This window comes from Saccopteryx bilineata, chromosome 2 (genome assembly GCF_036850765.1).
Source record: "Saccopteryx bilineata isolate mSacBil1 chromosome 2, mSacBil1_pri_phased_curated, whole genome shotgun sequence".
NCBI lineage: Eukaryota > Metazoa > Chordata > Mammalia > Chiroptera > Emballonuridae > Saccopteryx > Saccopteryx bilineata.
Window position 1 is genome coordinate 183,915,899 of NC_089491.1, and position 20,662 is coordinate 183,936,560.

Consider the following 20,662-nt stretch of genomic DNA (forward strand, 5'->3'; position numbering starts at 1 on the left):
GGCACTGCAAGAGATCATCTCAGATCATGTTGCACTTGTATGTATCAAATGTGTATTTGAAACCCACTTCTATTTCTTCTGTCTATTGCCTTTGATGAAAAACAGCTGCAGAGTTGGATTATCTACAAGGACAGCAGTATATTATTTGAAGGTCTGATGATACCAGCACATCTTAATGTAATCAAATCAGAGTTTAAAATATGTCTAGCCGAATGGAAGGGAAGCCATCACTCTCACACCTACAGGCTACAGAAGTGCCCTGGGAGAGCCGTGCCGGGCTGTCACCTGAATCAAGCAAAGGTGGGGTGATTTCCTGGCACCCACAGCATCAGAGCAGTCAACTCTGCTGAGAACTGTCCGATCTGGGCCTTGACTCCGTTAAAACATTCTGTCTAGCTAGGTGGACACCCTTAAATGTTTTATTTTAATCACCCTGATAACATTTAAAAAAAATAAAAAGCCTCGCAACAGAAGAGCAAGGCTTATTCATGACTACAGGATCATCAGCTCGTCCTAGCTGCTGGGGCGAAGTCACGGCCCCTGACCCCTTCCTCACACACCTGCCACATTCTGTGTGAACAAGCGAAACCCACAAGCTTGCTTGATTAATCACACCTTGCCCAAGAATCTACGGAACAAAGTTCACATTAACCTGAGAGCTGCAGGAAGGGCCATTTGAGGTCAGGATGCAAGACCAGACAGAATTCACTAGCCTGCACATCCATCATCTTGTAGTCTGCTTCCAGGTCTCTACTCCCCCCAATCCAGGCTGCATACGAGAACATTCCTCTCCACACAGATCTAAATGGTTCGTGTACAAAGGGCTCTCAACCCTCCCTACCTCCAAAAAAACATTAGCCATTCCTATAAGTTAAACAGCACTGAGACTGCAGACAGCTGCTCACATCAAATCTTTAAGGACCTAGAAGTTTCAACCATTCTATCATAAATATTTCTTCACACATCATAAAAATAAAATTTAATTTGATCTAGGAATAAAGAATATGTTAACTTCCTAGCTACGTACTAACTTGTTTAAATCATGTAAAGGAAACAACTATCACCACACTAAACTGTTTCACAATTCACTCAAAACTGTTTCAAAAAACTGAACTGGCAAAATTAGATGCATTCAAACTCATAAGATATACTACATTTTATATTACCATGGGATCACTTCTCATTGCAATTTCAGAACACATAACGAGTATCTCAAGGGAAGTGGTCTGATGCCTTTCACTCAGGAGAAAATGAGATTCAGAGATACCACGTGAGGGACTTGAGGTCACACAGCCCAGGCCACAGTTGGACTGAGAGAAGTGCACAATACACCTCTGTTTTCTCTTATTGATATCACTTTCAAGATTTTACCCTAAAAACATCCTGTCTCAATACTTTACCATAAAGATTTCACTACAAAGGTTATTTTGTGTTATACATCCCCTAATTCAAATACTGCTTCACAGAGATTCACATGATCAATCATGTGAATATTATCCTTGGATTTGTGCATTTCCAAGAAGGCATTCTTAAGACTCCAAGCAGAACAGGCAGTTGGACAACCAGGATAGTTTCTGTTCTGTCCACTTACACTCGTGTTGTCTGGAAAAAAGCTTTCCTTCTAGAGAAACTCATGTGATACAGGAGTAAGGATTAAAAAGAAGGGAGACAATGTTCTTAACTTTTAGAAATCCAGACATTAGGCTCAGTGCTGTGGACTAACAGGGTCCACAATGAGTGTTCAAGAGTGACATCAAAATACAGACTAATCTTGAGAGCATTATGAGTGATTATTAAGTAAAAACAAGGAAAAAATATTATTGTGGTTTGTGGGTCAGCAGGATTTGAAGTTGCAAGAATTCGACTCGTCCAACAACCACCAGATGAGTACTAGGTGCCACAATAGACATCTGCATATGTCATTTCATGTAATCCTTCCATCTGCATTCAGAGGTTTTCAGTACCCACTGGGGACGGTGAAGCTGGGATCAATAAAGGGCTTTGGTAAAACCGCAGACACAGTTACGTGACAAAGCTGCAGTCTGAAGCCACACACATCTTATTCTGACCATCCCAAAATAGACAACTGATAGTTAGGAATCTGAAAAATGTCAGCATACCCATCCCTCCTCAAAGGTCATTGTTTTAAACTTTCTGTATCATTCTTGTAACACAAAAATGTGAAATTATTTCATAACAAAAAAGTTAGGCCCTGGCTGGGGGCTCAGTGGATAGAGCGTCAGCCTAGCATATGGACATCCCAGGTTCGATTCCTGATCAAGGCAGACAGCAGAAGCAACCATCTGCTTCTCCCCCTTCTTCTCTCCCTTCTCCTTCTCTTCCCCTCCCACAGCCAGAGGCTTGATTGGTTTGATCGTGGCCCCAGGCAATGAGAATAGCCCTGTTGGAGCGCATCAACCTCAGGCACTAAAAATAGCTTGGTACTCGAGCATCAGCCACATATAGGGTTGCCAGGTGGACCCTGTTTGGGGCGCATGTGTGAGTCTGCTCCACTATCTCCCCTCCTCTCACCAAAAACAAACATAAAAACAAACAAAAACAAAACAGTTAACCTGTGATTACCCATTGCCTCTAGCAAGAAAGCAGGAACTAGTTTCCACTAAGGGGCAAGGAGACGTGCCATTGAGGCATGGGAGGCATGTGCCTGGTGCCCACTGTGACAGGTTTTAGGGGATGGCGGAGGGGAGAGGATCGTGTAGTAATGACCCAGACATCAGTATGAATATTGGTTCTTTCAGCCAGTCAACAGAACCTGCTTCAGAACACCCTCTGAACTAAGTACTGGCAATATGAGGTGACTAAGTATGGGGCCTGCCTCCAGGACTCAGTCTATAAGGGCAGGCAGACATTGAAATAAGCAATACAATACTATACACTGAAGGCCTCTACACAGTGCCCTGTGACCATTGAAGACTGACCCTCTGGGAGGGTAAGGAGATACTTCCTAGAAGAAGTGACATTTGCTTTGGGGTCTCAAAGAATGAGGAGTTTTCCTGGCAGAGAGGAGGAGAAGGTTCATTCATGCAGAGCCTATTTCCAAAGTCATGAAGGCTGGAGAGAGAGATCATGGCGTGTACTGCCAATGGGAGACAGCTGACTCTGACGACTGCCCAGGATGCACAGTGGCACTGGTGGGGGCAGCATGAGAGAATGTAGGAGAGGTGGGTGGGACCATGGTTCTGGGTCTGCCAAGTGGGGCCTACACTCTGTGCACTGTGGGAAAAGATTTTTCGGCAGAAGACCGAGAAGGACTGTGATTAGATCACTGGTGTGGTTCTGTGGAAGATGGACTGGAGAAAACCAGACAGGTGGCCAGAAGGCCAGCTGTTCTGAACTCTACTTGGAAGATAACCTGGCAGCTTGAAGGTCCTCAATGACTCTCCAATCTATCCCGTATTTCCTCATATATAAGACGTTTCCATGTATAAGACACACCTTAATTCTGGGGCATGAAATTTGAAAAAAAAACCTGTATTATATAAATTTATTGAACTCAAGTTTTATTCATCATAAAATTCATACAACTCCTCATCACTGTCAAAACTCCCATCCATTAGCTTGTCCTCATCTGTGTCTGATGATGAATCACTGACTTCATATATTACCTCATCCTCAGTTCCATCTATGGCATTTGAAATGCCACAACCACTGTGTAAAACGCATCCAGTTTTTAGATCCCAAATTTTTCAGAAAAGGGTGCGTCTTACACATCTGTAAATATGGTAGTTTTCCATTTTCTATGTGACAAACCGAGGTTGGAAAATGTTAAGAGACTTGCACAAAGCTACCAAACTGACAAGTCACAGAGCTGGGCCAGAACAAAGACCTTCCCCGGGTGCCAGGTGCCGCAAGGCCCCTTCCATTCGCTCAGACTGCCTAAGAGAATGAGAACTCGTAAGTCTGGGCTCCTAGGAGCGGCCTCCAGTGTGTCTGCTTGAAAACAACAGCAGGAATGTTAGGAAACAAAAGGTGGTAGAAAAGCCTGACCAGGCGGTGGCGCAGTGGATAGAATGTCGGACTGGGAAGCAAACAACCCGAGTTCGAAACCACGAGGTCGCCAGCTTGAGGGTGGGCTCATCTGGTTTGAGCAAGGAGCCACTCTGTCTGCCGTAGCGCCCCCCCCCCCCCCCCCCCCCGTCAAGGCACATACGAGAAAGCAATCAATGAACAACTAAGGTGCCACAATGAAGAACTGATGCTTCTCATCTCCCTTCCTGTCTGTCTGAAGGTGAAGAAATGTTTTCGCTTTGGTTCTGGGTTCCTGCTATTTTATGTGCCAGATAACCACCAAAAGCAACACAGCTTAATAATTGAGTAAAACAAACAAAAAGATGAGAAAACAGGGCAAGTACAGCTACTGTCTAAATCAGTGGTTTTCAACTGCCAGTCCATGAAAGAGTTAACCACCCTAATGTTGTATGAAGATTATCGACCCAATGATTATAGTCTCTATAATCTTAATATCAGGGTGGTTAACTCTTTCACAGACCAGCACTAAAATTCTGGCAGACTGGAGGTTAAAAACCACTGGTGTAAACTGACCAAAATAATCAAACCCTGGCCGTTCATACACGCTGAAATTCAGAAAGAGGAACAAAGTCCTTTTTGTGGAGCCTGGATCAGTTCTTCCCTAAGAGCAGAGGGTCACAGCTTAGCTGTGTTGTCTATAAAGCCAGCAGCCAAGACAATATTTCATCCACAAAACTATTTACATGGTTAGTCCCCAAAGATGCCTCACAGAATGTAATCTATATAGGATGATGACCAAAGTGTGTAAACTGAGACTCGAAGCCTGATGCTCTACCCTTGTAATTGGAGAATTGGAGGGCAGGGAAGTAAGTCTGTTTTGTTTTCTAGAAAACACAAATCTTCAAGTGAAGCAAAAATTCTCAAGATCTGAACAAGCGAACAGCATCCTAGAGTCTGCTCATAATTTTACCCCAAAGAGAGTGATCTACATGGAGAGTTCATTTTCAGGGTAGAAACAGATTTTCTGACACCTGCATCTCTCCTGAATGGCCCTAGAAACTTCCTATCTGAGCATGAAGTAAGTCGAGTGTCAGCAAGATCTCAGGACTGCCTTCCTTCTCACAATGTGGTTTAGACCGAGCCCCTCTGTTTCAATTAAAGTGAGTACCAGGCCAATGAAGAAGGTAACTGTGTTCTTCAATACATTTCATATTGTACATACCAAACAATTAAAAGAAACAGAGCATGCCATGGCTTTGATCAGTCACAGATGGAAGAAAATCAGCCACAATAATAATTCACGGAGGTGGGGTGTGTCATCACACATGGAGCCAGGATGTGTGATCCAGACAGTGTGTGTGGGGAGTTCACAGCATATGTCCTCTGACTGGTGCGGGCCTGCTCCCATGTCAGTAGCAACACGTTCCTCCACAACAGCCCCAACACCGGCCCTGATGCCAGGGCGCTCTGCCAAACCTACATGCCCCTTACCAGGTACTGAAGTCGCTGGCGCTCCGTCTCTGGGGTGAATTCCGCAGACATAGGGATGATTTCTCCATTTCTGATTATTATAGCCCTGGAATGGTGAAAACGCATTGTCAGTAGCTAATCTCACAGGTGCCCCAGTTCTGTGTTAACTCCACAGCGTGGCTGAGAACACACATGAAATGCTCAGGGGACCCTTTCTCCTCCAACAGTATGGCAAAGGTCACCGGTACCAGCTCTGGATCCCTCGCCTCACTGTAGTATCTGTACTTTAAGAATCTCACATTCTAAAAAAAAAAAAAAAAATCTCACATTCTAGTGAACTGACATTTTTCTGTTAACTGCACCATGCATTGATGCCTAGCTCCAGCATTACTATTTGGCATATAACAGATGCTCAGTGAATAAATGGATGAATAAACAAATGATGCAGCAGACGCTCCCTCTGGACCAGTGTTCTCCAACAGAATTTTTTGTGATAACAGGAACGTTTTAATCTGTGCAGTTTTAGATGGCTGCCATGTGTGGGTACAGAGCCTTTGAGTTGTGGTCAGTACAGTTAAGAAACGGAATTTATTTATTTGTTTGTTTATTTATTTATTGTATTTTTCTGAAGTGATAAGCAGGGAGGCAGAGAGACAGACTCCCGCATACTCTACCCATCTGGGGTGTTGCTCTGTTGCAACTGAAGCTATTCTAGCACCTGAGGTGGAGGCTATGGAGCCATCCTCAGTGCCCGGGCCAACTTTGCTCCAATTGAGCCTTGGCTGTAGGAGGGGAAGAGAGAGACAGAGAGGAAGGAGAAGGAGGAAGGGTGGAGAAGCAAATGGGAGCTTCTCCTGTGTGCCCTGGCAGGAAATCAAATCCCGGACATCCACATGCCGGGCCAATGCTCTACCACTGTGGCCAGAGCAAAAAAATGGGATTTATTTTCATTTAATTTTAATTAATGTAGCTTTAAATTCAAGCAGTTACAAGTGGCTCGTGTTTAATGTAGTCGACAGTACAGCTCCAGATCCTTGTTACTTGGTGTCTGTGGGCCAGGAGCACTGGCCTCACCTTGGAATGTGTTAGAAATGCAGATCCTCGGGTGCCACCCTGGACTTACTGCATCAGAATCTGCACTGTAGTAAGATCCCCAGATGAGACATAGGCTCATCAGAACCTGAGAATGCCTGACCAATGCTCCTGAGTTTCCAGGGTAACATCCTGGGTCCAGGAAAATCTGCTCTCACCTCATCTTAAGCTCAGGAAATTATTATACACTCCCAAAAGTGTGCCCCAGAGCTATTGCTGACTCAAGGACTTTCTGAAAGAACAGAGCTCTCCAAAGCAGATGTCTAAAGGAGAGGCTACAGGACCGCTAACTGGAGCGACCTTTCCGAGGCCTATTCCCAGCGGGGCCTCCTGTTCTTAGACTTTGTTTTAAAGTGGGTCCTGATAGCCACTTTCCAGCTATCTATCGGTTATGGTGGAAGGCTGCCATTTCTACAACAAAGGGAAGTGGTTTGGGAAACTGCATTCGATTCAAACCCAAAGCTCCCTGTTACCAGGCAGCCAGAGACCAGAGACCTGACACGCGTCTCTGTGACAACCACAAACACAAAGCGCCCACCATGAGCTCAGCTTGGGCGATGCCTCGCTGACTCTAGGGGAGGCTGCATTCTTTGTGCCAAGAAGCCCCTGGCACCCCCCCTCTCTGCAGAGGCAGTCCCTGACATAGAAACAACCCCTATAAATGGCTGCAGCTGTCAAGACACCACCCTCACCCCCCCGCACCGGTGACCAGGAGCTACTCTCACAGAAATCGGTGGAGAAGGGGCAGGCAAGGGAGGAGATGACAACGACAATCTTGTGGGCTTTAGTCTAGGAGAAAAACAGTGGAAGCTGTGAGAAGATGGAAACATTTAAGGCGCTGACTCTGAGAAGAGGATGCTGCGTCCTGCTTTGGTATTTGTATCACTTCTTGTATTATGCTGCCAGAAGTAGGACACATTCAAGATCCCTTCTTATAAACTTAGAGCTATCTGTAAAATGCAGTCACAGCCTCCCAAGGTGCTACCCACCATTCACACATCAGTGTGAGTTCACTCAAATTGTCTTTGTCCTAGTCACCAATGGAAGATAACTGCAATAAGGGAGTAGGAAGTCTGATATAAGATGGAGAAACGTGAAAGGAAGGTGCAGGTGAGGGCCTAAGAGCAAGAAGGACCCTGAGAGCCTGCAGGAGTAGAGAAAGCAGCATTATGTAATGAATGCCAATGGCAAACTTTTGTTTCAAAATTTTGCTTAAAACTACTCTTAGATCCTTTTCTTCCCTTTCCCTACATGGTCCCTGAATTCCAGCTTCCAGGCTTGAACTAGGAAAGGTGGGTTTCCCGGAAGGAAATACAAGATAATGAAAAAAAGTAAGAAGATAGGGAAGTTAGACTAGAGTGTCAGAAAGCGAGGAGAAGGCAGGCTGGGTGTCACTCAGCGTGGGCCTGCGAGGAGGAGCCAACACACCCAATCAGGCCAAGTATGACTCTACTGCAGGAACTACATGTCAGCAGGTCAGGGGCCTTGTCTGTTTTGTTCATTCGCCTATTCTAAATGCTTGGCATTGTGCCCGTCACATAGCATGAACCTGATGCATATTTGTTGAATAAAGGAACAGATGAGACAGGAAAAACTTTTCCTGGAATTTAAAGCAAAAAGCGAGAACTAAGAGGCAGATGTTCACTTACATAAGTGAAGTGGGGTGAACTCACAGAGCCAAGAGAGGTGGGCCTCTCCACCCAGAAATGCACCTGCTCCTTCAGCTACCTTTTCCTCTTTACTCTTGCTGACTGGAGAGAGGCCGCCCATCACTCCCTGCCTCATAATTTTGCCTACATCAGTTACTCCCTCTCCATATTCCCAACCCCCTCTTCAGTGGCTCTCTGTCCAGAGTTCAACACCATGCTCAAAGCACTTTGTGTTTAAAATAAAAACAACAACAAAAAACAAATGATACCTGCCTCATCCAAAACCCCACTTTTAGAGTCTGTTCTTTTTTTCTTTCCTACTAAGCTAAAGTTTATAAATGATCTACACTCAGAGTCTCTCTGCTTGTACCTCTCACGGACCCCTCACAGGTAAATTCATTATTGCCCCTCTCTTTACCCAACTGCTCTCACAAGTCACCAACTGGCCTTTTGGTTGCTGTATCCTCAGGGCACGACCACATTCCCAGTTTCCTTGGCAGCATTTGACAGTCTTCCAATCCTGGCGTCTGGAATACTTGTTCTCTTGGTTTCCTTCCAACCCCAGGAATCTCTCTCTCAGGTTTCTGTATGGGCTACCATTTTGTCTCTCTATCCTCTCTCCCTGAGCAATCTCATTTCCCAACTCCTCAACCTCCGAGATTAGGTTCAGAGGTCTCTCCTACACGCTTTCTTACCCTGGTACTTCTAACATAAAACCATCACGTTTTGTTTTTGATGACTTGTCTGACTACCACACTAGCCAGTTCATTCCTAAGGCAAGAACTACACTGCTGCCTGACCAGGTGGTGGCGCAGTGGATAGAGCGTCGGACTGAGACACGGAGGACCCAGGTTCGAGACCCTGAAGTTGCCAGCTTGAGTGCGGGCTCATCTGGTTTGAGCAAAGCTCACCAGCTTGGACTCAAGGTCACTGGCTCAAGCAAGGGGTTTCTCGGTCTGCTATAGCCCCCCCACCCCGGCACATATAAGAAAGCAATCAATGAACAACTAAGTTGCCTAAATGAAGAATTGATGCTTCTCATTTCTCTCCCTTCCTGTCTGTCTGTCCATACCTATCCCTCTCTCTGACTCTCGCTGTCTTTGTAAAAATAAATAAATAAATGCAGGACTACTTATTAAGGAGAATTTTAGGATATTACTAATAGCAAAGCATTAAACCAGTTGTGGGGCCCTTCTGAGAGTGAGGCCTCTGTGACAGTACAGGTCACACACCCAGAAGCTGGCTCTGACGGGAGGCCCCTAATATTTACTAAATAAATAAATAGCTTCAACAACTACATATGCTGATGGTTCCTAATATCCTTTTCAGCCCACACATCGCTGCTGTGCTCCAGGCTGGAACAGTCACCTGCCAACAGCTATCTCCTCGAGGCTATTCACCAGCCTCTCAGACTTGGCATGTTGCAAACTTAATGAAAATCCTTCTCCCACCACACCCCCTAATCTGTCCTTCCAACATCCCCTATTTCAGGGACCAGCACTACTTTACTTTTCACTAGTTGCCCATCCCAGACCAGGGAGGCATTTCAAACTTCTCATGTTTCTCACCCTACATGTCCAAACAAGCACTACAGATTTTTCCTTCTCAATAACATGTGAATCTGTCCCTTACTCTGGTTCCCACTGTTGCTGCCTCAATTTTTGTCCTCATTGGAACCTGTCTGCTCCCCTGCTCCCAGGCCCAGCCTCTGGCCCGTGATGATTCTGAAGCATTACTCTCATCACGTCACATCCCTTACCTAAAGCCCCTGGATACCTTCCAAAGCATTTCCGTTTTCCTTCACTGTCTGCTTTTCGCCTTTATTTCTGGCTTCAGCCTCACTCTTGCTACTCCTTATGCTTCTGCCTCTCCCTCCTTCTAGCCAACCAACTCCTCCCTGAGGATTTGCCCAGGAGAATGTTTTCCTGGTTCACCTTTGGTGCCACTTCTCTATGGCTCCATGATGTGGTGGGCCCAGCTGTACCACAGCCCTTACCTGTCCTCCCCACGACAACTGGCTTTCACGGCTGTCTCTAATCACCCTAGGATCTTTTCCCCGCAAAGCCTAAGAAGTCTCTGAATCGCCAGTGCTCAGTGCCTGGCCTGCGGCAGACACACAATAACAATTTCCCAATGGATACGTGACTAGATGAATGAACAGTGACCCGGACTTGAGTGGATGAGCAGACTTATTCAGAGTGAAGGCCCCAAACAAAACGTTTTCTTAGTAGCAACAGTATTATCTGTAACTGTCTCACTGTATCTGGTCTGAGCCCTCAGAAATACATAATGCTTTCCCACTGGTTTTACAAAAAGACAATGGACCTAGAACGATATTGTTCTGGCTGAGTCAACACTGACAAGTGACACGAGAGATTCAGGGAAAGGGGCGTCTGACCTTACTGGGCACCTCGATGTTGACTCTGCTTTTATATTTCAGATTCACACAGAAGGAGGTACCAGCATCCAATTCCAACGTTCCCTCCTGGGGTAACCCTAGCTAATTACTTCCTGAAGTAGATCACTATATCCAAATTCATCTGTGTACATCACATTTTTCACTTCTGTCTGAACTGTCAAGCTCCCCCTTTATAGAAGACATCTGTGGATGAAAGACGACAGCCTTTCTGGCAGCCGAACTTTCGAGTCCCTAACTCAGATGCCTCGTTCCATGTGAGTCCTGGCTTCCTTTTGATCTTCCTTTCTTTCATCCTCTGATCACTAGGGTCAGTCTGTCAGGGTGCTGGTCTCCAATCTGGAGAAGTAGAAGAGGTTTCAAAGGGAACAGAGAGCATGTGAAGGTGGACAAATCTTGTATCAAACCACTGATAATGTAGGGACATGCCTTTAACACCACATTCTGTCACGACAGGATCCTGTGTGCTTTGTATCTTCTACTTCATTATTTTAGGAAATATTATATTTTTCCTCGGGAGAGTTTAAAAAGAAGAGAGTCAGCCCTGACAGCAATGAGAGTCGAGCAGAGTTAGGCACCGGCCTCGATCTTCCTTTTGGGACCTCAGGTCTGGACCTATGGATATGGCTGGTCAGAAATTCAATGACATCCTGTTACCTACTCAGAGTCTGGCCAGAGTTGAAGTAAGGATGTAACAAGGTATTGGGCCAATGTAATCAGTCGGCAACGATCTCCCACCTGGTATTCCTTACCAGGCAGAAGGGGTGCTTCCTAAGTACATGCCCCAAAGTTAAAGCCAGCCTTTTGTTCACAGAGATGGTAACTGCAATATGTATGCTTTGCTTAAAATCTTGTCCTATAGAATAAATGGGCATTATTAGTAACATGGAGAATAATGAGGTTTAATGTGTTCTTATGAGTCCACTGCACAGGTGGGGGAAGAGGAGATAAAGCAAAGACATAAACAGGTTTTTAAATTCTCTTTTGGCACTGCCCCCCCCTCGCCCACCAAATATTAGCCACAGGAGAGGATAAAGGCAATTTATTACTAATTTATAGGAACCTTGAGTTCAGAGAACAGTTCCTAGAAAATTCTACTACTTATATTGTTCAATGTCACAATGTGGGGTCAAAACACCTACATTTTGTTCCTCAAGTTAGTCAAAAGTGGAAACTGGTCAAGAGAAAACTGAAAGAGGAAGGTTTTGCAATATGCACACTTTCTGGGTGTTGGAGGCTCTGGTGGTTTTTTACCCAGGAGGTTACATTGTGAGAGACTTGGGATTCAGAATGCGGAGGTCACAGCCCCACCTTACACCTAGTCTATAGCTCTGGGACTCGGGGTCCTTGTCTATAAAAGGGGATAGCACCGGAGCGTCTCTCAGGTACCCTCTGGTCTACGTTTAAATGATTCTGGAAATAAGCCTGACATACGTGGGTGGAGAAATATGGATGACTATGACAGTTATTACTTTTCTTCTCGGGAGGTGGCAATCACCACAACTTAGATTCTAATAAATATAAACCAACACAGATGTGCCAGGATGGGAGAAGTCACCCTTAGCGCATCTCATAAATCATAAAGGAATAAAGGACAAGGAGCCTATTATCAAGTAAGCCCCTCAATGTAATTTCACTGTGTCACCAGTTCCCTCGGAACAGAGCTGCAAACAAAAGCCATCTTTAACTCTGTTAAGAGTATTCATGAGATGCCCTGATTCCATTACACACTTTTCAGCTGAAAGTGATTCGAAATGCAACATTAAACCGCACATTTCCAGAATAGGGGAGAAAATCTGGTACAAGGTGACAAAAGAGAAAGCATTTGGAAAACCCTTTTTGACAGAGAGTAGGTCTAGTCTAAAGTACAGGGAGGAGGTGTCCATTTGTCGGACAGCATCAGACCTCGTGTGTTCTGTTTGGATGCAACAGAGGCATCTGTCTCCTGCAAAGGTACTGGGAATGTGTCCCTGGCAAAGAAAGCAGGGCAGCTGACAGAGCAACACGCTGGGTTACCACTATCAGAGAATGACCAGGCTGTCAATGCTAATTAGAGGTGTCAAAAAATAGCTGCAGGAAAAAATAATTCCAGGAGCTTGGAATTAGTCTGGGTGTGTTTCTAGCCATCCCATTTTCAGAATGGACAAGCAAGAGTCTGCCAAAAAGATGATTCATTTAACAGGACCTCAAATACATAATTAAGTTTCTCCACAACAATATTCACAAAAATATGGTCAGGATAAAAAACCTCTCAGATCTTTAAGTAGCATCAAAAACAAGTGACCACATATAGAGCAAGAAGTGAGTCAGATGTTCCTTGTTTCAGTCACAACCAGCCTAGTCTGGCCTCACACCACCCAGAATAATTTCTCAATGGCATAATTTAGCCACTCTCAACAAACATCTTGCCTCACAAGCAACATTCTAAAACCCAATGCACCAGCGCAATATTTTCCAGACCAAGTAAAAGCCTCATAGTCATTAAAATAAACTTTTTGAGGCACATACTATTTCAAAAAGAAAAAGACAAAACACGAAACAAGGAATCCATCTATAAATTAACACTGGGTTTGCTTTTTCTATTATCTCTTAAAAATATAATCCACATTCCATAAAATGTTTGCAGTATAGTCATAAGATTGTTCAACCATCACCACTATCGCATTCCAGACCATTTCATCACCTCAGAAAGAAGCCTGTGGGACCCACGGCAATCACTGCCCACTGCCCTCCCTGCGGACCCCTGGCAACAACTAATCTGCTTTCTGCCTCTATGCATTTGCCTGTTCTAGATACATCACATAAATGGGACCATATATGGCTTTTTGTGTCTGGTTCCTTTCATTTACCATAATGTTTTCAAGGTTCCTCCTTATTGTAGCATCCACCAGTATTGCAATCCTTTTTATGGCTAAATGAATATTCATTCCACTATATGGATATACCACATTTTGTTATCCATTTATCAATGGATGCACATTTGGGTTGTTTCCACTTTTTTTGGCTATTGTAAACCATGCTGCTATAAATGTTCATGTACAAGTTTTTTTGTGGATATATGTTTTTAATTCTCTTGGCCACACACACACACACACACACACACACACACACACACCTCTAGCAGTCAGGATTCTGAGTGACATGGTAACTCTTTGTTTAACCTTTCGAGGAACTGCCAATGGGAGTTCCAAAGTGGCTGTATCATTTCACATTCCCAATTGGTGGGATTTAAAACTTTCTCGTAAAGGATCATGGACTCCAAACTAAATTTATTTCTGAGAATCCCACAGTGGATTTTTTATTTTTTACAGTTTTAAAAGCAATTTTCTGGCCTGACCAGGTGGTGGCGCAGTGGATATAGCGTCGGACTGGGATGCGGAAGGACCCAGGTTCAAGACCCCGAGGTCGCCAGCTTGAGCGCAGGCTCATCTGGTTTGAGCAAAGAGCTCACCAGCTTGGACCCAAGGTCGCTGGCTCCAGCAGGGGGTTACTCGGTCTGCTGAAGGCCCACGGTCAAGGCACATGTGAGAAAGCAATCAATGAACAACTAAGAAGTCGCAACGCGCAATGAGAAACTGATGATTGATGCTTCTCATCTCTCTCCGTTCCTGTCTGTCTGTCCCTGTCTATCTCTGCCTCAAAAAAAAAAAAAAAAAAAAAGCAATTTTCTGGAAAAGTTTTGCCTGTATGCGTCAGTTTTAATGCACACATTGAACACTTGGTGGCTCATCTCCCACCTGAGTCCTAGGGTTTATATTCTGCTCTTCCCAAGTGCAGGGTCAATACCTGCAACCTACAGCCATACACAGCCACCAGCGCAAATAGATACAAACATTTCTCAAGCCCCAAAGCGAGCATATTTTTCTCCCAATAGCAGGTAGCTAGACTGGGTGAGGCCACCAAAGGCATTTATTTTGTTCTCTAGTGCAGTGGGGTTTTGGAGTAGGATGGATCTTTTTTTACCCCTCTCTCTTTTTTTTCTTCCTTAAGTAACTGATGAGTACAATAGCTCACGGTTTGAACGCTCAGGCAGGTAAGACAGGCAGAGTGTGGGAAGCAATCTATTTAGTAATGCTCCTCATTAGTCACACCCATGTCAGACCTGTGTCCAATTCTGACCTCTTTACTTTAAAGAGGCAAAACAATGGAGCAACTGAACAGAATCCTGAGAAGAGAAATAAAAACAATTCAAGGGGTGGAAAATGGATGCTTTCGGGACGTTAAAGCAATTTTGCTATTTTGGCCTGAATAAAAGAATGAGTGATTGGATCACAGTCCCCTTCATGCAATTTGAAATGGTTTTATTCAAAGAATGGTGGGTAACTGGTTCTTCATGCTCAAAATAAACAAGAGGAAATTCTATTTAAATCAAATCAGTAAGATTCCATGGTTGGAAATGGCAAAAGAATTTCCTGATCTTCCCTTTACACATTGACCGAAGCCCGTGGGTCTCCACCCCTGGAATTCTTCAAAAGGACAAGAGGGAACTGTGTCTATATTCGTCTGCCAAGAGTCTGGAGGCGGCCTTTGCTGTTGCTTCTTTACGATTCTATAAATCAGGAATTGCATCTGCTGCATGAGAACAAAGCCAAATCCACAACTTGTTCTAGACTGTAAAATGTATTGGGAAGATCTTGCAACCTATATACTATGTAAGTAAACAGGACATCCCACTTGTCCTTGTTCAGAATAAACTACACGACTTCACCTGGCAGGGCAGGTGGCCTTATTTGTGGCTCACTGTTAGGTTACTGGCTGGATACCTTCCCATAGGCCCTCTCTGCCACTACCTGCTGATGGTGACTCACGTCAGTTCCTTACATAACAAAGGCTTGGGAAGCCTCTCTCACCCACTAACATAACTATCACCTGGGTTTTGGGAGCCAGATGATGTGTAGGGAAAAGCAATCAGGGCTTGGAATCTACTTAAAGCTATGAACAAGCATCAGCAGCCACCCTGACTCAATTTTCTCTGTTTGAAGAGTGGGACAATACCACTTTCTACAGATTAAATGAGTTTATGTGCAAAAGGACTTTAAGGATAGCTTATTAGTAATGCTGATGGAATTGTTAAAGGAAATTCACATATCCAAAAGTCAAACTAGTACAGTCAACTACCCGAAACTGTTATTTTGTATAATAACAGTCCACAATTGTGAGCCTAAGGACCTGCATGAATGAAAAAACAAACTGTCTTTAGTGAGCTCACTTAGCCTTTGATATGCTGACTTCCCTTCTGTCATTTCCAGTCATGTGTTCAGATACCCCCAAAATTCCACAGGAAAGAAGGGAGATGAACAGTATAGCATGGGAATATTCCTTCTTCTCTTGATCACTAGCTTTAAAACCCTGTTCATTAATATTAATGCCATAATCTCAACATTTTCCCAAGCATCTCTGTAATTTAAGATTTGGACAGATATGGGAAAGGTTCCCATGCCAAATCTCCCTTTGCAGCAAAAGTCCTACTTGACCCTTAATATACTTGAAGCTACTGCAACTGTCCAAATAAAAGAATGAGTCTGGACTAGGTCCATGGGATCAGATAAGTCTTAAAAATAAAATGTATTAAAAATTTTTTTATCCTAAGTGTCTTTATTTTCTTCCCAGTAAAGAGATGAAAAGGTCAGGGAATGCGCTGAGGTTCCTCACTGCGTCAATGGACGGTGATGATGCGAACAGGAGAAGCAGGAAGAGAAGCCGGTCTGGAGGAGATGATATTGCATTTTGATTTGGGCATGCTGATTTCAGGGCAGTGAGTACAGAGATGGAACTGGGAATGTGATGCTAAGGGATGAGGTCAGTGCTAGAAAAATAGACTAGAGAAGAAAAATAGACTAGAGAAGAAAAATAGACTAGAGAAGAAAGATGTTTATATGATAGTTGTCAGTCAAATAAGTTTGTAAATATGATATATATGTTTGCTCGCTTATAGTTTGCATTGGGTGTGAGAGACAGGCTGTAAGCAGACAGGGTCATTATAGCCTAAGGAAGACTAAGCCTTATTTTAAAAAAAGATTTTATTTATTTATTTTAGAGGAGAGAGAGAGAGAGAGAGAGAGAGAGAGAGAGAGAGAGAAAGGAGGAGGAGCAGGAAGGACCAACTCCCATATGTGCCTTGACCAGGCAAGCCGAGGGTTTTGAACCGGCGACCTCAGAATTCCAGGTTGATCCTTTATCCACTGCGCCACCACAGGTCAGGCAAAGCCTTTCCTGCCCTTTAATACTAAGATCTTCTCAAAACTAAGCTTTTCCCACACCCTTGACTGTTGCATGATGCGGGGTGGTACACTCTTATGAGGAGTCCCGTTTATGCCTCAGATAAGTGACTTTGTATCAGAGACTTCCTTATTTGTATATTGGCTTAAAGGTTTTGATTTCTACACTATAAAATGGGGCAGAGACAGGGGGTTGCTCTTTCTTGGTTCCTGAAATTAGCATTGCAAGGAGAGGCAGCCAAGATGGTGGAGTGCTGAAGAAGAAGCCAGTTTGTGCAGAGAGAAGGATATGGGGAACAGAGGTGAATAAGGCTAGTGAGGTAGAAATCTTTGATTCTAGGAAACTCAATAAGTCAGTGGCTTTGGGAGCCCTGAATGGAAAGGGAAGTGTTTTCCCACTGTGTATTTCTCGCCTGCCAGGTGCAAGCTAGGATTAAAGGTAATGGCCCACCAGTTCTTTGCTCCGTTGTTTCATTACTGTCTGTTCAAATCAAATGTGAACCTGCACGGACCAGGCGGCTGTCATGGTGGCCGTGCCTACTGGTGGAATTGAAACAAATGTTCTAGGGAATGTATGTAGGAAAGGTGCAGATAAATATTAAGTGAGAACATGGAAAGATGGGTCCGTTCCTTCACTTATCTGGCAAACCCTTGTCACCAAATAAATCAATGAAGTAAGGTTGGCTGGCCTCTATAATATTTCCATGTAATGCTCTTCTGAGTGATAATAGGAAACCATCCAAAAAAATCCACACTCAAAAGAGTTTGGGAAACACTCCTCTCTGTCACAGGACTTTTCTGAAACTTTAATATACTCATAAGTATTTATTGTTCTTTAAGACCAGATATCTCTGCAGTCATTCCCAGACTGGACTAGGGGAGGAAGATCTCTTAACACCTCTTCAGTTTTCTCCCAAGTGTGGCTCAGATTCAGGATAGATGCACTTGTGGAGCCCCAACCCGTTCCCAGGAGCCCTGTGGCAGATCACGGCTGCACTTGCCTGGGAAAAGCTCCTAGCATGTGGCTCTCTCGGAGACACACTTCATTCACAAAGCTGCAGCAGGACAGGGGCTTGAAGCTGAGGATGGCGGGCTGCCTGGAGGAAAGCTCAACCCCCACCCCCCAAGCTTTCTTCACTCCGGCTCTTCTCCTAAACAGGCTGCAGGTCAGAGGGCTCAGGCAGGGCTCCTGCTGCTCTGACTTCAACTGGTTCTGACCGGAAGGTTGGGAGTATCGCTGGTTCTCATTTTATTGTTGTATTTGCTGTTTCTCGGGAATGACTGTCCCTCATTACTAGGGCTAGGGGAAAGGGCGACCAGGCTGCCTGCTCCTAAGTGCGGGTCTGATTCCGGTTTAGACAAGAGACAATCTCAATGTGTTCCGGTCTAGGTCATAAAGGGACTGCACTGGGATTTATGACCAAGTATAAAATGTGTTCGTCTGCCTCATCCTCTCTCCATATATTTGTTTAACTTTTTTGGGACTGGTAGGCAGTGTCCAGAACAGGACACAAGAATTAAAGTTTCTATATCTCAGCCATGCAGCTTCCTATTCCTCCCAGCACTTTCCAAAACACCTAGATGAGTTTTCACCCACCTCTGTAAAATGTTGTTGCTGTCTATACCTTCCCTAATGGATCTCATTCCACACACAGACTCTCTCTAACATCTACAGTTGAAGAAATGTTTATTGAACTGTATAAAGCCAGGAGCTGCGGCCACCATCACAGCCGCCTGGCCCGTTCAGGTTCGCATTAGATTCGGACAGACGGTAATGAAACAACGGAGCCAAGAACTGGTAGGCCACTAGCTTTAATCCTAGCTTGCACCTGGAAGGCAAGAAATACACACAGTGGGAAAATACTTCCCTTTCCATTCAAGGCTCCCAAAGCCACTGACTTATCCAAGTTTCCTAGAATCAAAGGTTTCTACCTCACCAGCCTATTCACCTCTGTTCCCCATCTCCTTCTCTCTATACAAACTGCACAAACTGGCTTCTCCTTCAGCACTCCACCATTTTGGCTGCTGCTTCTCTCCTCCACATGGCCTTTCTCTGCTCTCTCTCTGCTCTTCCCTCTAATGCTAATTTCAGGAACTGAGAGAGAGCAAGCTCTTGGTCTGCCCCACTTGATAGTATAGAAATCAAAACCTTTAATCCAATATACAAACAAGGAAGTCTCTGATACAAAGTCACTTATCTGAGGCATAATGGGATTCCTCATGAGAGTGCACGACCCCACATCATACAATAGTCAAGGGTGGGAAACACTTAGTCTTAAAACTAAGCCTTAGGCTATAATGACCCTGCCTGCTTACAGCCTGTCCCCCACACCCAATGCAAACTATAAGCAAGCAAACATATACATCATATTTGCAAACTTATTTGACCCACAAACTGTTTTGCCATTTTGCACACACTCAGACTATTACCACAGTATGGGGTTAATTTAAGATCCCATTTCTTCAGATGGGAAGGACAAGGAGAGATGGTACCATCAAATCTATCAAAAGCCTTCACTAGGCCAGTTGGTATCAGTGAATAGTGTCAGCCCGGCATGCAAATGTCCAGGGCACACATAAAAAGAGGCCATCTGCTTCTCTTCTCCTCCTTCTCTCCCTTCTCTCCCTCTTCCCCTCTTGCAGCCAGTGGCTCAATTGGTTCGAGTGTCATCCCAGGCACTGGGGATAGCTCAGCTGATTTAAGCATCGGCCCCAGACAGGGGTTGTGGGTGGGCATATGTGGGAGTCTATCTCCCCTCCTGCCTCTCAAAAATAAAAATAAAATAAAGTGTTTGATAGGCTGAAGCCAAGAATAGACTTGCACTTATGGAATATGGTGAAGTCAACAGAAATGACCTTCTTTAGTTATTTTTGAAAAACTGAAGTGAATGAGGAAGAGACTAATTAGCTGTCTAAGAGGAGATGTGTAACAATGATGGATGTCACAGCCGATAAAATACTATTTCAATTCAGATTGAGAACAGGGAAGTAACTGTGAGTTTAAAAAAGAAACCAAACAAACTAAGACCCAAGAGAGATGAAAATGTTACAATGGGATCAAGTCCTCTGGCTTCAACAGATTACACTGGAGAACAAAACTTTTGTTGCATCCACAAAAACACTTGTTCTTACCTAATTCAAGTGTGCTGATCTCAAATCTGACCTTGGTTTTTCTCTGTAAGCTACAGTTTTTTTGCAATTCAAGATTTTAGGTTTTCATCTTATTGTAAAATTTTCAACATTTAGTTTAACATAATGAAGTAGAATGTCTTCTTGGGCATCATCTTTGTGAAAATATAATAATAATAAAATATAATGCAGTAAATATACTAATACACTAAAATATATGATTGTATCAGAATTTGTGTACAATTTCAAAATAAAATGTGTTAAAACACTTATTTTAATCATAAAATTTGTGCAAAGCTTAAATTCTATTCAGGCAAAAATTTGCGTTTGTAGCTCTTGCGTTTGTGTACTTGTTGAGGACAATCTTGTTCGATGCTCCAGCAGTGGTCTGCTCATCACAAACAGCTCCAAGATTTTCAGGAAACTTATCAAGGTGACTGTTCAGGAAGTGAATCTTAACGCTCATGTTACATCCAATGTCGCGGAAAGCCAACAGCATTCTTTGAACCAGAAGTTCATAGTTTTCTGCTTTTTTGTTGCCAAGGAAGTTCTTAGTAACTGCCACAAAAGACTGCCAAGCTGCTTTCTCCTCCTTATTCATCTTCCTGGCAAATTCTTCGTCACCTATGAGGGTTCGAATCTGAGGTCCATTGAATATACCTGCTTTTATCTTCTCGAAAGACAAGGCAAGAAAAGCA

General features: G+C 44.0%; 1 protein-coding gene across 3 annotated transcripts in view; it reads right to left on the bottom strand.

Annotated features, from left to right (window-relative positions):
- PPM1H (protein phosphatase, Mg2+/Mn2+ dependent 1H) overlaps positions 1–20,662 on the bottom strand; it is a 372,339-nt gene that overhangs the window by 133,986 nt on the left and 217,691 nt on the right. For all 3 annotated transcript variants that reach the window (XM_066258890.1, XM_066258891.1, XM_066258889.1), the window contains exon 5: positions 5,482–5,566. In XM_066258890.1, the coding sequence (XP_066114987.1) occupies positions 5,482–5,566 (85 nt within the window). The remainder of the gene's footprint in view (positions 1–5,481; positions 5,567–20,662) is intronic.